We start from the raw sequence: 14,798 nt of genomic DNA on the forward strand, positions 1-14,798 counted from the left end.
ACGATTTTTGAAAAGACAGCTGCGTTGGAAGGTTGAAAATAGAACAGCGCGTGCATTTAATACCTAATAAATAAATATCTCGTAATTGCTGTTGCTATCCACAAAAATCCAGATATTTATAGATGTTTCCAGTATATTCGAGAAATTAATTATAAAGCTTATAAAAGCCGAGAATAAACAACTCATCTCAGTAGTAGCTGTAGTTCTAGCGAACTGTTTGTTTACTTAATGCTGTGATTGGTTTGTAGCGATTTTGCTGTGAGATAGAATTAGTTTCTCTGTTTTGAATTGATTTTTGCTAAACGTTTGACATTTTGTGATATTGTTAGAATATTTTTGAAGAAATATTTCAGCATTTTGATTTATCTTTTGTGGAAAGAATAAATTTTTGTTAACTTTTTAACGTTAACCGTGTTTATTCCAGCCCTTTGTATTCAGCATGTCTATATCAAAACCAAGTGGTAGTAAAATTAAATGAAAAATTGTATTTTTTGCGGCCCACCTAAAGTTAAACCTTGTTTGTTTGACCCAAGTGTACCTATGAGTTTGACATCCCTGTTCTAGATCATTAGTTTTCACATACCATTAATTCACAGTATTAAAAACATTCACAGAAAATAAAGTTGCAAACTATTCCAGTTCGATTAAAATAGTTATATGCAGCATTATTTAGCTGAATAAGTATGAATTATAAGTGATGATTGGCGTGCATATTTATTTAATAAACAAACAAAAAATGTAGGCAATAAGGTAATTTTTTCATATTTCCTTGAATTGTGGTATATTGGTAGCACTTCATAGTTGCAGGTATATCTAAAGACAAGTGAGCGTAAAGGTTTATGGAATTATGTATACATAAATTTTGTTACTTCTCTCAATTGAGAGAAGAACTTTTCTCTAACTTCATTTGCTATGTAAAATATCATTTAACAAAGTATTCGAAGTCTACAAATTCCGGATACAGGGAAATTATTTTTCATATGTAGGGAATCTGGTTTCTAAAAGCATAAAATTTTATGAAATTGAGCAACTGTTTTGTATAATATTTTTCTTATTTGAAAGTAAATTTAATTTAATATTTTATGCATTTTCTTAATACGAATAATATTTTTTCCTACTAGTAACTGCACATTTTTAATCTTATTAATCTTTGAAGAAGGTGATGGGGTTTCAATTCACTTTTTACAGTGGATCATATAGTACATGCAACAGTCCTAGTGAGCCATGGCCTGCAGTGCCCTTTTTCTGCTTTCTTGACCTTGAATAAATTTTTAATCATTAATTAAAAAAAGTGTGTTTTTTTCTTTAACACAAAAGAAATCTTTTAGAAAGAATAAAAGAAATGAGGCAAACCTACGACCATTGCAGAGAAACTATTATTCGAGAAGGAAGAACAATCTATTTTAAAAAAGCTATAAAATTTTTTATACTTTTCCATATAAATTAATAATTTTGTTTTTTTCACACAATTAACATGAAGACCAACTTATTGAGATCAAATCTGGCATTAAATAATTGAATTAATTCATTAAATGCAAAATAGATTATAAGTCACATTTTGATTTTCCTACAGACATTTGAATCCTCAGATCTTAGAAATTTTTGGAAAGATTTTAAGCATCAAGTTTTTTTCTAGCTTAGAGCTTTTTTTTGTCATTCAAATGTTTTGAATCCTAACCTTAAAAATCATTAAACATTTTAACTCAAAACTTTGGAATGACTAGTTTGCTGATGCTCAGTATAGACAAATTCACTAAACATTAAACGTGATTGCAATAATATCTGAATCATCAGTGTCACTTCTGATGGCTCTGGCATTATTTCAGTGTGGCATCCAGTGAAATCTCTCAGAATTTTTATGTAATCAAGATGCTGTACTTTGTTGAAAATTCTCGAAACTATCTGTTGAATCATCCTGATAATTCTGGAAATAGATAACCTGTTGCTAAGAAATCTAGTACTTCGTGACATGATATATAAATGTTCCGTAGGTGACATTTTCCAACTGTCTACCAGTCGAACTGTTCAGCCGTAGCAGTTGAATTTTGAGATGTTTACCAAATACAAGGAAAATCAAAGCTAATGGTACAAAAAGAAAACATACCTGTAACTAATATATAATGAATTTATTTTACAAATGTAGATACAGTATGACAGTTTAATTGTCCAAATTTCCATGGATATGCACAGATGTTCGATGTGGAAGCCCTTTGTGACGTGGCAGACATCTATATGATAGTCTAGTTCCTGATTTCTTGCCACACAGATGTAGGGATCCACCTTATTCAAACGATTAACTGTTGGATACATAAAGACTATCGATTGGCATTTAGCTTTGTCTTAAATTTCGAAGTAAAATAACACCAACTCAGAAGAAAGAATAAAATAAAACAATTTTTTATTTAATCTTCAGCCCAACGGTTACACAAATTAGAAAGTGTACACAAAATGTGCACAGAAAATTGATTCAAAATAGAGTTTGAATTTTTGAAATGAATTTTGTAGGCGTATGAGGGTACTATGGTCATAAAAAATGAAAGATCAGACTTAAAATTGATAGTTTACTGGGTAAAATCCAACAAAATTTCACATTACATTGCTTGAAATTCATAGTGATGAGGCAGTGGATCATACTATGTCTACAGAGCTTTCGTGAAGGATGTGTCAGATGAACATGATAGTCAAAGATTTGGAAGAAGAAAAATACCAGCACATTAAAGAAGTGTAATGGTGGTACCAGAGCCAGAGTAACACTGAGTGGCAGAACTAAAAGGTGAAACATTTTAGAAATACCAGAGGGCAAAAATCATAGTGCTGTCTCCATCCTATTGCAATATTTGTGATGACCTAGAAAGAAAGAAGTTTGTCGAGCAACATACGAGAAAAATATCACAAGCTAAAGCGATTTCACCAGCATCAGTATGCTGTATTTTGATAGAAGCTTTCGGGAAGACGGACATTTGTATCCAGTTAATCCCTAATAGCTTGATGCAAGTTTATTGAAATGAAAATTTGATGATGAAGTTGAAATACTTCTATCTCGAACAACAGCAATTGACAAAACTTGAACTGAAAGCTTTAATCAGAATTGAAATCATTGTCAAACCATGTTCCTTTCTGAGAGTCCAAAAATTTTAGCATCCTCAACCATTGATGAAATAAATTATGATCTCTCCCTAGAATTACCAAGGAATTATTATGGGAGGTAGAGTTTTACGAGAAGAATGTGTTAACTGCAGCATATTAATGTTTGTGAAATATGTGAGGAAATTGCATAAAATTATTTGACTTGCTTAGGGTTGCAAAATGAATTTTAACAGACACCTGCACATGAGAAAAATTGGACAAATCTCCTAACCAAATAAGATAAGGAAGGTTTACTCCAGATTGATAAAGCACTATGTGGTCAGCGATTTTCCTCCTTGAAAGACGTTTCTTCAGTCACCCAAGCCATTCAAGGACTGAACAAATGTAGTATTCTACAAAGAATAGCAAATCTTCCAACACATTGGATAGCAAATGTTGTGAAACAAAGGGAACACACAGAAGGAATGTAAACAGAAATTACCTGAAGTAAAACTGAGCTGAGAGGGGAAAAAAGTTAGAGAAGATTATTTTTTAAATTACCTCATATCTGTAAATTGTATGGTATTCCATTGGCCATTATCTGCTCTGAAAGTAACATTACCGTAATAGCAATTGGCAGAAATGAAAATTTTTGCAATTTTGTTTGTTACTCTGATGATAAGTCAGGGGCGGACAGTTTGAAATTAATTAAATTATTACATATATAGTGTAAGAAATTAAACTAGTGATTAATAAAGAAGCACGTCATTGCATGACTTTTATTTCAAAATGCAATTAGATTAAAAAAATTAAACTACTGTTTTTTTGTAAGCAAGTCACATTTCATGGAGCAAAGGGCAGCAAGTAGGGCAAGCTGCAGTTAGGGTGTCGGAGAGCCACAATTTGGCCATGCCTGCCATATAGCATAATAATCAGTTATTCAAATGACTGCAAACAGTTCTTGAGGGATCTTTTCCTTATTGTTGATAATACCTTTGCAATTTTAGGAACACTAGTTTAATGATTTTTCTTTGCACAATGAATTATTTCATATTTAGCTATGTAGTTTGTTTATATACTCTACTTGCTCTGGGTTTTATTGAGCCTCTGGATACTGCTATGAGACTATCAGGATGTCAAACTGCAGTTATTGCATTTCCTGTAAATAGTCTTCTATACTTGACAGTTGTATAATATGAATATTTCCATTGGTATCAGTGGAGCTTGTGTGCTGATTCAAATGAATACTATATTTTATTTCTTTTAATATTTATGAAATATAATTTTCTATATATACAATATTTACAAATTTCGTATGATTTACAGTCTAAATTTGAACTTCATTAAATCCTGTATTGCGACATGTCCTGCTGTGGTCACTCCCTGCTTCTTCAACTAAAACTGAAACTTTTTACAGTCATTACATAAAAGCTGCATAGCACCCTTTGCAGCTTCCTCTGTAGAAGATTAGTTCTTAATCCTGTCTAATTATCTTCATTATATAATTTTTTTCAATATCAATTTAGCAAATTTCAATTTCATTCTTTTTGTTAATGTTAGATGTGTTGAAAAGGTACATAAATATTATTTTACAATAGAAAGTATTTAAATTCTGTTATTTCTTCAACTATTAATTGATTTTGTGAAACTGATTTATAATTATATATGTATAATCAAATTAATGAAATGGAAGTTCAATCAAAAGTGCAAGAAAAAATAAGAAGTTTAGAATCAAATTCCTAGTTACAAAAGAAATAAAATTCAATACCAGTAAAATTGAAAATTCCCAATAAATATGAAAAAAATGTCAATCAATTGTCACTAAAACAGAAGAATTTCTGAAACTACAGATATGTGAAATACAAAAAATACAAATTATACAGGAAAAGGAATGCAATCAAAATCTGATTCAATGTAATCAAGAGGATGTAGATCAGATTGTATGTATATAAATATTATAATTAAATCAAACACTAAAATTATAATATTCCAAAATATTGCAAAATTGCAAATGAAAAGTTGAGAACTAGTAAGAACAAATTTAGTACCTAAGCAAAAGTGAAGAAGTCAAGGCCAAATAGTTAAAACAATCAGATTGAATTATTTTCGCTCTCATCAGGGAATGGACAAAAATAATTACCTGACAAGAACAAAAGTCTTTCTGTTCTAATAATTCGACCTTGATTTCTTCACTTAAATTCTAAATTTGTTATACTAAATTTGAGGATCCCCCCAATTTTGAAAATTCTTATTCTATACTGTTTAAATTTATGCAGTATTATTTGTTTTGGGTCATTCAGAACAGATTAGATCTTGATAATTTATTAAAAAGACTAAAATTTGTAAAAATTTTGTATTTTATTCTATTTTTTATTTGTGTTATGAAAAATGTAATTAATTTAATTTGCTTTCTATTTGAATTAAAAGCAAATTAAATTATAAATTTTTAATAAATTTATAATTATCCAGATATAACTGAGAAATGATTCTGTTAAAAAATTTTTGGCTGCTCCTTTGAGAAGAACAAAGAATTTCAAGCTATTTGTTATTTTACTGTTAACCATCAATTTTGATTTAGATATTATGTCTCCATTTTATAGGTTAAATTAATTAATAAAGCTTCTTTTATTCTATTAAAATATTAAGCAGAATGGCTTTTATTGCCTTTATAACTGCATATATTTTAGGATTTATTTTCTATTATATCCTTCATATCCTGAGTACTTTATAAATGTGACTTGCTATCTAAGGAAATCATGAAAACTATTTTGTATTTTCCTCCTCTGGGATACAGATATATTTTTCTTTTTATTTTCTGTTTTGATGGCAGAGTTATCAGGTAAAATCTGTACAAGATTTAACCTATACTCGGATTCAGTTTAATATTTTTCTTATATTTACTGAATCATAATAATATTTCAGTGGATAAGAGTGAATTTAATGAATTTTTAGATTTTGTATGTATTTTTTTAAAAGATATTTATAAATTTTCTTTCTGGGCTGACATCATAGCCTGACAGGAGTATATTTCTACATAAAACTATTAAAGTGATATTATTTCTTTAATTCCTCTAAATTTCTAGTGAGTTAAATGCATAAAAATTCATTGTTTACAGTACCAATCTTGAGTTATCAGTTAATAGGTAAAAAGACATATTATAGCAGAGATTTTGTATGTATATATTTGAATATATAGGATACAGATATTCAGGGTGCAGTCACATTATTATTATCAATTATGTATTATTTCAAATGTGTATAGATAGATAATCAAGACCATGTAGAGTGTAGTGCTCCATGGAGGTTCTATCTAATGCATAGACTGAGAATTGCTCAAATGAGTTAAGATCTGGAGAGTTAGGTGGCTAATTGTCATACCCCTGAAACTATTTATGGATACTTCTGTTATAGTTGTATGGCATATTGTCATGCTGCTAGTTATCATTATTCTTCAATAACATGATCATTACATAAGAGTGTGCCTGATTCATTATTATTATATAAGAATGTGCCTTACAATTCAAGATGCCTAGAGCTGTGGCAGACCCATGGAATATTACAAAACTTGCCACAATCACAACACTTCTAAACTAGTTTCTTTTATCTGCTAATTGCGCCTGGATATTTGTTCTAAAAATTGTTATGCCAAATATGAAGCCCTGAAGAATAAGAGCCATAAGAATGGCCTTCTTTGATAAGTTAGATTTTTTCCTCTGTAAAGTATTTTATGGTGCAAAAAGATAACTTATCAAAGAAGAGCCTTTCTTTATTACAATCCAGTTTCCATCCAATATCACTTAATCCAATTTTCATATTGTAATTTGAAGTGTCATTGCTATTACATTGGCTGTTAACAAGTGTCTGCTTCATAGTCTACTTTTTTTTTTTTTTTTTTTTTAATCGAATGCCCAGATACTGAGTGTATCATTTATCAGGAATTGTTGCTGAACACACAGTCCTTTTGTCACCTGTTCACTGAAAAATTTTCTCAGGATGTAACACTAGAAATGACCAACACTACTTCCACAAAGAAAGAGAAGACAGCATATATGTAACCAAACTTTATGTGGAAGTCAAACTTCCTATTCATGGTTTTGGGCTAGCAGTCAGTCTTTGCTAATTGCAGTGCTATTCATAGTGGCTTGCACTATGCAATTAGCTCTGCTTAACAACTTTACTTCAGATATTTCTGACAACTGCTTGTTCAGGGTGGGCAAATACCTTTCACCATATCTCAAAAGATCATTTTTAGTGCATCATGTGAGTAGGGCTATGACAATCTTTTGTGGTGCACTTGTTGTTTGCAGGATGCAGTGAGGAGGAGAGGAACACCTCTTTCTGAAGTTCTTTTTTTAATTTCAGTTACAATTAAATAAATTAAATTTTTTTTTAATTACAAATACATCAAAAATGGGATCTTTTTCCTTTGGTCATCAAATGATTGACGTGTATTGTTAAATTTTCAAATAAAAATTTAGAAGTGAAGTATTCTTTTCCTAAGCTCTCTTTTCTGATTAGTCTTTTTATCTCAACAATATTCATATAGCATTAATTTCTAAATTAAAGCTGCTGAAAATGATAGGATGCAAATCTGGTGTTTGTAGCTTAAATTGATTTCTAGTATAGTCATGTGCATACACACTTTAAATGCACGCATATGATTTTGGTAGGTATGAAATTCATGAAAATTTGTTGCATAGATTTCATAATGGGCTGTTTAATAAAGTTTCTAATTGCTTAATAAAGCAATTAGAAAGGCCACATTTTGTCAACGTGCCAGCTTTTGCCTACTCCCTGCTCTTAGTAGGCTAATTGAACCACTGAAACTTAATGATGAGTACTGATTAATCATCTTAGTTGTTATAAATTTCTGACTCTTTGGCACATGGAGCTCTTTATATCATTGTGCAGATCATCAGCAATCCAAAGCCTTTATAATAAAAATAATATATTTTTTTTTTTTTTCTTAAATTTAGTCGAACAAAATTAGTCCAGGAGTCATTATCAACAATAGGAAGGTCTAAACCTACAAAGAACTAAAATACTTGGGTATTACATGGGATCAAAGATTGACTTGGATTCCCTACATTAAGGAGTTTAACCAGTGTACTAGCTACATTATGCAAAAACTCTGACTCTTCCATTGAAACAAATAGGACTAGGTTTATACATTCAAAAGGCTCTACAAGGCATGACACACACACAGAAAAGAGACTAAAGGCCCATTTCCACTGCTGCATATGTGTTGCGGTGTCTATGCGTTTCTCCAATCAGCGAGCGAATTCACTTTGATTGACATCTGCAATCCGGTCGATGTGCGGTGACGGATGACGTACAGATGGAGTTCAACAATGTTCAACTTCTATCCGTATGTCTGCGGATGCTTTGGGGTCACGCAATAAAAAGGAGCAATCAGGTGCTGTCACCAAAAATTAATGGCGCCAGAAGTAGCGGTGAACGCTGGCTTAGGGAAAGAATGTTTCGCTAAAAAATACTTCTTTCTGAATTAACATTATAGCGAGAAATCTGCGTGCTGAAAAAGACAGTAATCAGCTGAATTTAGTTAAAAAAAGATAAGAAAAATAAGATAACTGCAACTACAGTACTTGTTCGCAGATAAAATCAGGCTTTCAAGAAATTCAGTTCAAGAAAATCAGACGCAAAATTATAATTCCAAATCCATGAAATAGCAAAATTTGTCCTGACAACTTTTCCTAGTTCTGTGTACACATTTACCTTTAATGAAAATGAACGTCTGACTATATCAAAATGCTATAGAAAATCAGATATGGCATTAAAAGATTTGTTATTTTTTTTTTTTTTTTTTTTTTTTTTTTTATTTTTTTGAAATTGGTAAAAACTAAAAACGTTAATTATAAATTAAATTTGATAGCCTTTTAAATATTCCACTGCATTAAAGAGTATGTTAAATTTGTATTTCTCTATTTATAAATATCCTTTTTTGGCTAACATATGTATGCGCATGGAATATATTTTGAGCAGCCTGTTTAACTTCAATTGGAACACCACTTTAAAAGATAATGTTTTTTTTATAAGAAATGTACTAGAAGTTGAAGAACAAACTCTTTTCAATTTTTTAGACAATAGCACACTGAAATAGGACCAAAAAAAATTAAGTTTTAAGAATTCATTTAGTTGATGATGTATATAAGCCAAAATTGCATGCCATTCCTGTGCGATGGCTTAGTGGTAACTTAACTTAGTGGTAAAGTTAGACGATTGCATGGCTTAACTTTTGGGGTCATGAGTTCGAATCCCATACGCGTTTTCCACCCTGTCTGCAACTTTCTTAACATCTTGTTCCAATTGGATCTATATTTGTGTTTTATAATTTATTTCTATTATTATATGCATTAAATATAATATTTATAATATTTTATTTATGCTCTTATTTATTTAAATTTTCCCTGCAAAAAATTTTGAAAATTATATAATACGAATTTAAAGCATGTCCTGTACATATATATTTGAATTTAACAAATATTCTCTGTTCGTAAAAAGCAAATTTAAATGAAATGTAATGCAAACACATAAATGATTAATTATTGCTGCGAAATAATCTACAATATCATTTAAATTCTGAGAGTATATGTAAATCAAGTGCAAGTATCAAAATCCATGAATAAATATATAATTCCAAAAATGTATTAATCCTAAAAAAATTATAAAAATGCGTAAGTGAATAATGGAAGTGCAGGAATTAATTAAATATTTCCATTTTCTTTACCTAATGTGTGTGTGTGTATATAAAGAGAAAAAGCTTATTTTTATAACTTCTATAAAAAGAGATATGAATTAAAAAATTTTAAATTAAAAATAGTATTTTATGGATTATGCATAAAATATAACTGACTATAGTGCATTTTAGAACAAACAAGATTTCTAATAATTTATCCAGTTATGACCCTGAAGTCAGCGGTATACAAGCATAGCACATTTTGTGTCAATATTGTGAACCTTTCTTTACAGTTGCTCCGTATTTTTAAAGTACCAACTACAGTCAAAAGTCGTTAATTCGGACACCCATAATCCGGAATGATCTACAAACCAGACCTCAAAGCTAAAAACTTTCTGCGCATGCGCCGCATTGACACATGCGCGTAAGACCTTTACGACTGTGCATATGTGTGTGCACAAGCGCAGAATACGTTTTCGCGTGCACGTTTAATGTATAACGGACAGTATAAGCTAAAATTATGTAATTATCTATTTCAGTTAATGTTGATGATTGCGTTGTTCCTTAATTTTCGAATTGGATGCGGCTTATTATTTTTTGCAGACTGTAAGAGAAATTTTATAAAAGTAAGCTTGAACTTTCGATTATGTCAAATAGAATTTTCGATGCTGGAGCTTCCAAAGGATCTACAAAACGAAAGTATGTTCCGATGTCCATCAAACAAAAAGTGGAATTGCTGCAAAAAATGGATAAAGGCACATCCTTTGTTTATGTAACCGTTCCGAAATCTGTTTATCAATTTTGTGCTGCTCTGCGGGGGGGGGGGGGGGGACGTTGTGGCGCGCAATGAACTGGAAGTTGATCTGTCAGCACTATCGTTATCTTCAGGGCAGATGTTTTTATTTTATTCGGCTTATAATTCCTTACTAAACGTAGTATTTCATCTCGATGTACTCTATCTTTGATATGATTTAAATCAAATTCCTCGTCATTTTAAATATCGTCGCGGCGCGCAATGAACTGGAAGTTGATCTGTCAGCACTATCGTTATCTTCACGGCAGATGTTTTTATTTTATTCGGCTTATAATTCCTTACTAAATGTGGTATTTCATCTCGATGTACTCCGTCTTTGATATGATTTAAATCAAATTCCTCGTCATTATAAATATCACGAATACAAATTAAATAGTTTTCTGATCGCAATTTTCTAATTTCGGCTATGCGTAATGTATGCTTTACACATGCGAGTGTTGAAAGAAATGTTTAATAAAGTAAACAAATAAATATTAAGCTTTTTTTTTTGTAAATTTTGATACCCTTTAGATCATAATTGCTCATTATTTTATAAATTACGGTTTCATATTTTTAATTTTATAATTTCTGCATGCCATCTTACCAGATTTAAACTGATGATCTATAATCCGGAATTGCCGAAGTCCCGACGAGTCTGGATTAAAGACTTTTCACTGTATTTTTGAATTTGTTTATCTTTTTTTTTATTTATTCATTTTAGTTTTAATAATATATATATTATTTCATTAATATTTAAGGCTTCTAGAAATGCAAAGAAATTTTTAAAATTTACTTCAGCTTCTATGCAATTAGTGATATTCATAATATGCCTTTATAACCTTATTTATTTCTAAAAATTCCTACCATACTTTACTTTTGCAGTTCATAAGCAGAAATAAAAATTTCCAATAACATGGAATTTAGTAAACAAAACTTTTCTGCGTTTTACGTCAGGATCCATATCAAATCCAAAGCAAACAATACTCGCTTAAGCGGAAAAAATTCAGATGTTCAGTGTTGTAACTCGATGTTGTAACTTGATGAAACCAGAACTAAAATATAATTTCTTTAAAGGCTGAAGGCAAAGATGGATTGGAATTAGGGTCGTTAACTAGAAGAAAGATTTTTTTGAATGTGAAATGCCTCTATAAAATCCAGTTCACCAATGGAAGATGTTTCTTGAATAATTTTGTCAGCAGAAAAATTGAAAGTGTGATTTCCAGACCAACAATGTTGCGCAACAGAAGACTTCTGTGTTTCCTTTTTTCTAACATATGCCTCATGTTCTTTGACGCGAAATTTTAAGGCTCTCTTAGTTTGGCCAATGTAAATTAAACCACACTGGCAAGGAATCCTGCAAATACACCAGGAATTCATATTCAGAATGGAGTCCTTTAGTATGGAACTCAGAGTTTTATTGATGGGAGAATAAACTACCTGAAAGTTAAATTTCTGCAAAATACATGCAACTTTATAGCTAATTGATGGAAAGAAGGAAATGACAACAGAATTTTTATAATCTCTTAAAACAGGAGTGGGTCTTTTGGTGTGTTGAGATGAGAATTTTTTAACTGCTTGATTAATAATGTTGGATGAAAGCCCTTGTCAATAGCTATTGCTTTTAAATAATTTAGTTCTTCATCAAGGGATAGTTTGGAGGAGCAAACTTGAAGAGCACGGAAAACATAGGAATAAAATGAAGCTAACTTTTGTTTAGTGGAATGACATGATTTGAAGTGTGGTGGAAGGCAAACCGATGAAGGTTTATGGTAAACCGTAGTACTTGAGTTGGATGTGTTACGTGTGAGCAGAATGTCGAGAAACGGAAAAGAATTGCAAGTCTCAAGTTCAAAAGTGAACTGAATAGCAGGATCAATGGAATTCGTTGTTGAAAGAACTTTATTTAAATCATCTTTATTACCTTCAAACAGGGTAAAAGTATCGTCTACATAGCGGAACCATACCGGGAAGTTTAAAGTTTCAAACAATTTAGATTCATAATAATGCATCTAAATATCAGCCGGGATGGGACTGAGGGGGATTTCCATGGCTAATCCCTCAGTTTGCTTGTAATATTTAATTTGGAAAACAAAATGCTTTTGTTTCAAACAGAGTGAGAGAAATTAGCTCATCAATTTCAATGCAAGAGAAATGAAATTCGCAAAGTCTTGTTTCTAGACATCTTAATGCACCCTCCAATGGAACATTGGTGAATAATGATTTTACATCTAAAGAAACCACAAGTAAATTTCTAGGAGAAAAGTTTTTAACATTTTTTACAAACTCTATTAAATTTTTTATGGTGTAAATGTTATTGTCTAATAGAGTTGAAAATCTAGAAACTAAATATTTAGCTAATAGATACGAGGCAGTATCTAAATTTGATACAATAGGGCGGAAAGAAATACCACTTTTATGAATTTTGGGCAGAGCATATAATCTGGCACAATTCACAACAGATGGGATAAGCGAATGTTTTAAGTTGCTTGAAAGGATTTGTGAAGGTTTGGTCGCAGTTTTTATTTTTGACAGGTCCGAAGGTGAAGGATCTTTAGAGATCAGATTATATGGTTCTTTGTTTAAGAGTTTAGTGACACCATCGATGTAAATGTTCTTATCCATGACAACTATCTGGCCACCTTTGTTGGCCTTTGAAATGATAATATCTGGGTCAGAATGAATTTCGCGCATTGTAACTCTTTCTCTCTTGGTTAGATTTGGTTTCAAAGGTTTATTATTGAATTTCACATTATGAGCGATAAGATGCCTAAGCATTTCTTTCTGTGAATCTGAAACTTTACTGAACTTAAAAACTTTTTTGATAGGAGTCAAAATCTTTGGAATCAAGGGTTTAGAGGTTTGTGAAAAGTTAAAATTATATTTTAGAATTCTCTCTTATTCTTATGATAAACTAACATTAGAAATATTAACTATTGGCTTAATGTTTACAATAGGAAGATTTAATGAACTACTTGAGCTGGAAGACTGTAAAGGAAGTTTTTCGAATTTAACTGCAAGTGTGTTTTTATGACAGTTAACTGTATTCTCCATTCTAGACTAAGACTTTGTTCAAAGGCAGTGAATTTTGGATATGAATTAGCGAATTCCAGATGAAGCTTATAGAGCTCATGTTCAATTTTGGATAACTGTTGACGTGTATCCCTTATGATGGACTGAAGTAAGGCTAGCCTGCAGTTTAACAAAATGCGACTCGAAATGCGACTGGAAGGTTTTTGATTAGATTTGATTTGAATGAAATTAGAGATAAATTTTTTACATTTACACTTAAGATGATTCAGGAATTTTTGTCGTTTCAGGCGTAATTTAGTGAAATGATTAATGGATGAAGACATGATAAACAGTGCAGAAAATCAAACCAAATTAACTAACCAATAATAAAGCATGCGCAAAACAGCAGAAAAAATCCACACTGAAATGAATAGAAAACAAAATATTTGCAACTAAAATGCATGAAATCAGATAAGCAAAGCACATTATTGAAATATGTAAAACACAACTAGAACTTAAAAATTGCAAAAAAGTACTTACCGAAACTCATGCAGTCACAAAATGGTGGTTACACCACATGCAAAAAAGGAAGGAAAAAATAAATTATAAAAATTCTGTTGTCATTCTCTTCTTTCCATCAATTAGCTGTAAATTTGCACGTATTTTGCAAAAATTTAACTTTCGGGTCGTTTATTCTCCCATCAATAAAATTCTGAGTTTCATACTCAAGGACCACATTCTGGATATGAATTCCTGGGGTATTTACAGGATTCCTAGCCAGTATGGTTTAATTTACATTGGCCAAACTAAGAGAGCCTTAAAATTTCACATTAAGGAACATGATGCATATGTTAAAAAAAAGGAAACACAGACGTCTCTGTTGCCCAACATTGTTGGTCCGGAAATAACACTTTCAATTTTTCTGCTGCCAAAATTATTCAAAAAACATCTTCCTTTGGTGAACTGGATTTTCTAGAAGCATTTCACATTGAAAAAAATCTTTCTGTTCTAGTTAACGACCCTAATTCCAATCCATCTTTGCCTTCAGCCTTTAAAGAAATTATGTTTTAGTTCTGGTTTCATCAACAGATGGTGCCAGTAGCTTATCTCCTGTCCAGGCTTTCTTTTCTTATCTCGTTCATTTGCGCCTTTGCCGCTGAGGATGATGGATCGGTAAAACCTTCGAAACTAGTCCTGTGAAAATTTGAAAATATAACTCTGATTTTTGTTGCT

At 31.1% G+C, this 14,798-nt stretch overlaps 1 protein-coding gene across 3 annotated transcripts in view; it reads left to right on the plus strand.

Annotated features, from left to right (window-relative positions):
• Positions 1 to 14,798, plus strand: part of LOC118197424 (meiotic recombination protein DMC1 homolog) — a 118,487-nt gene that overhangs the window by 95,973 nt on the left and 7,716 nt on the right. For 2 of the 3 annotated variants that reach the window (XM_035368932.2, XM_085820181.1), the window contains exon 14: positions 4,393 to 4,628. The exons of the other annotated variant lie outside the window; for it this stretch is intronic. In XM_035368932.2, the coding sequence (XP_035224823.1) occupies positions 4,393 to 4,465 (73 nt within the window). In that variant the 3' untranslated portion in view covers positions 4,466 to 4,628. Of the gene's footprint in view, positions 1 to 4,392; positions 4,629 to 14,798 lie in introns of those variants that run through there. 3 annotated transcript variants of the gene reach the window in all.

This window comes from Stegodyphus dumicola, chromosome 7 (assembly GCF_044657685.1).
Source record: "Stegodyphus dumicola isolate Sdum_Otavi_A_Nest chromosome 7, ASM4465768v1".
Classification (NCBI taxonomy): Eukaryota; Metazoa; Arthropoda; class Arachnida; order Araneae; family Eresidae; genus Stegodyphus; species Stegodyphus dumicola.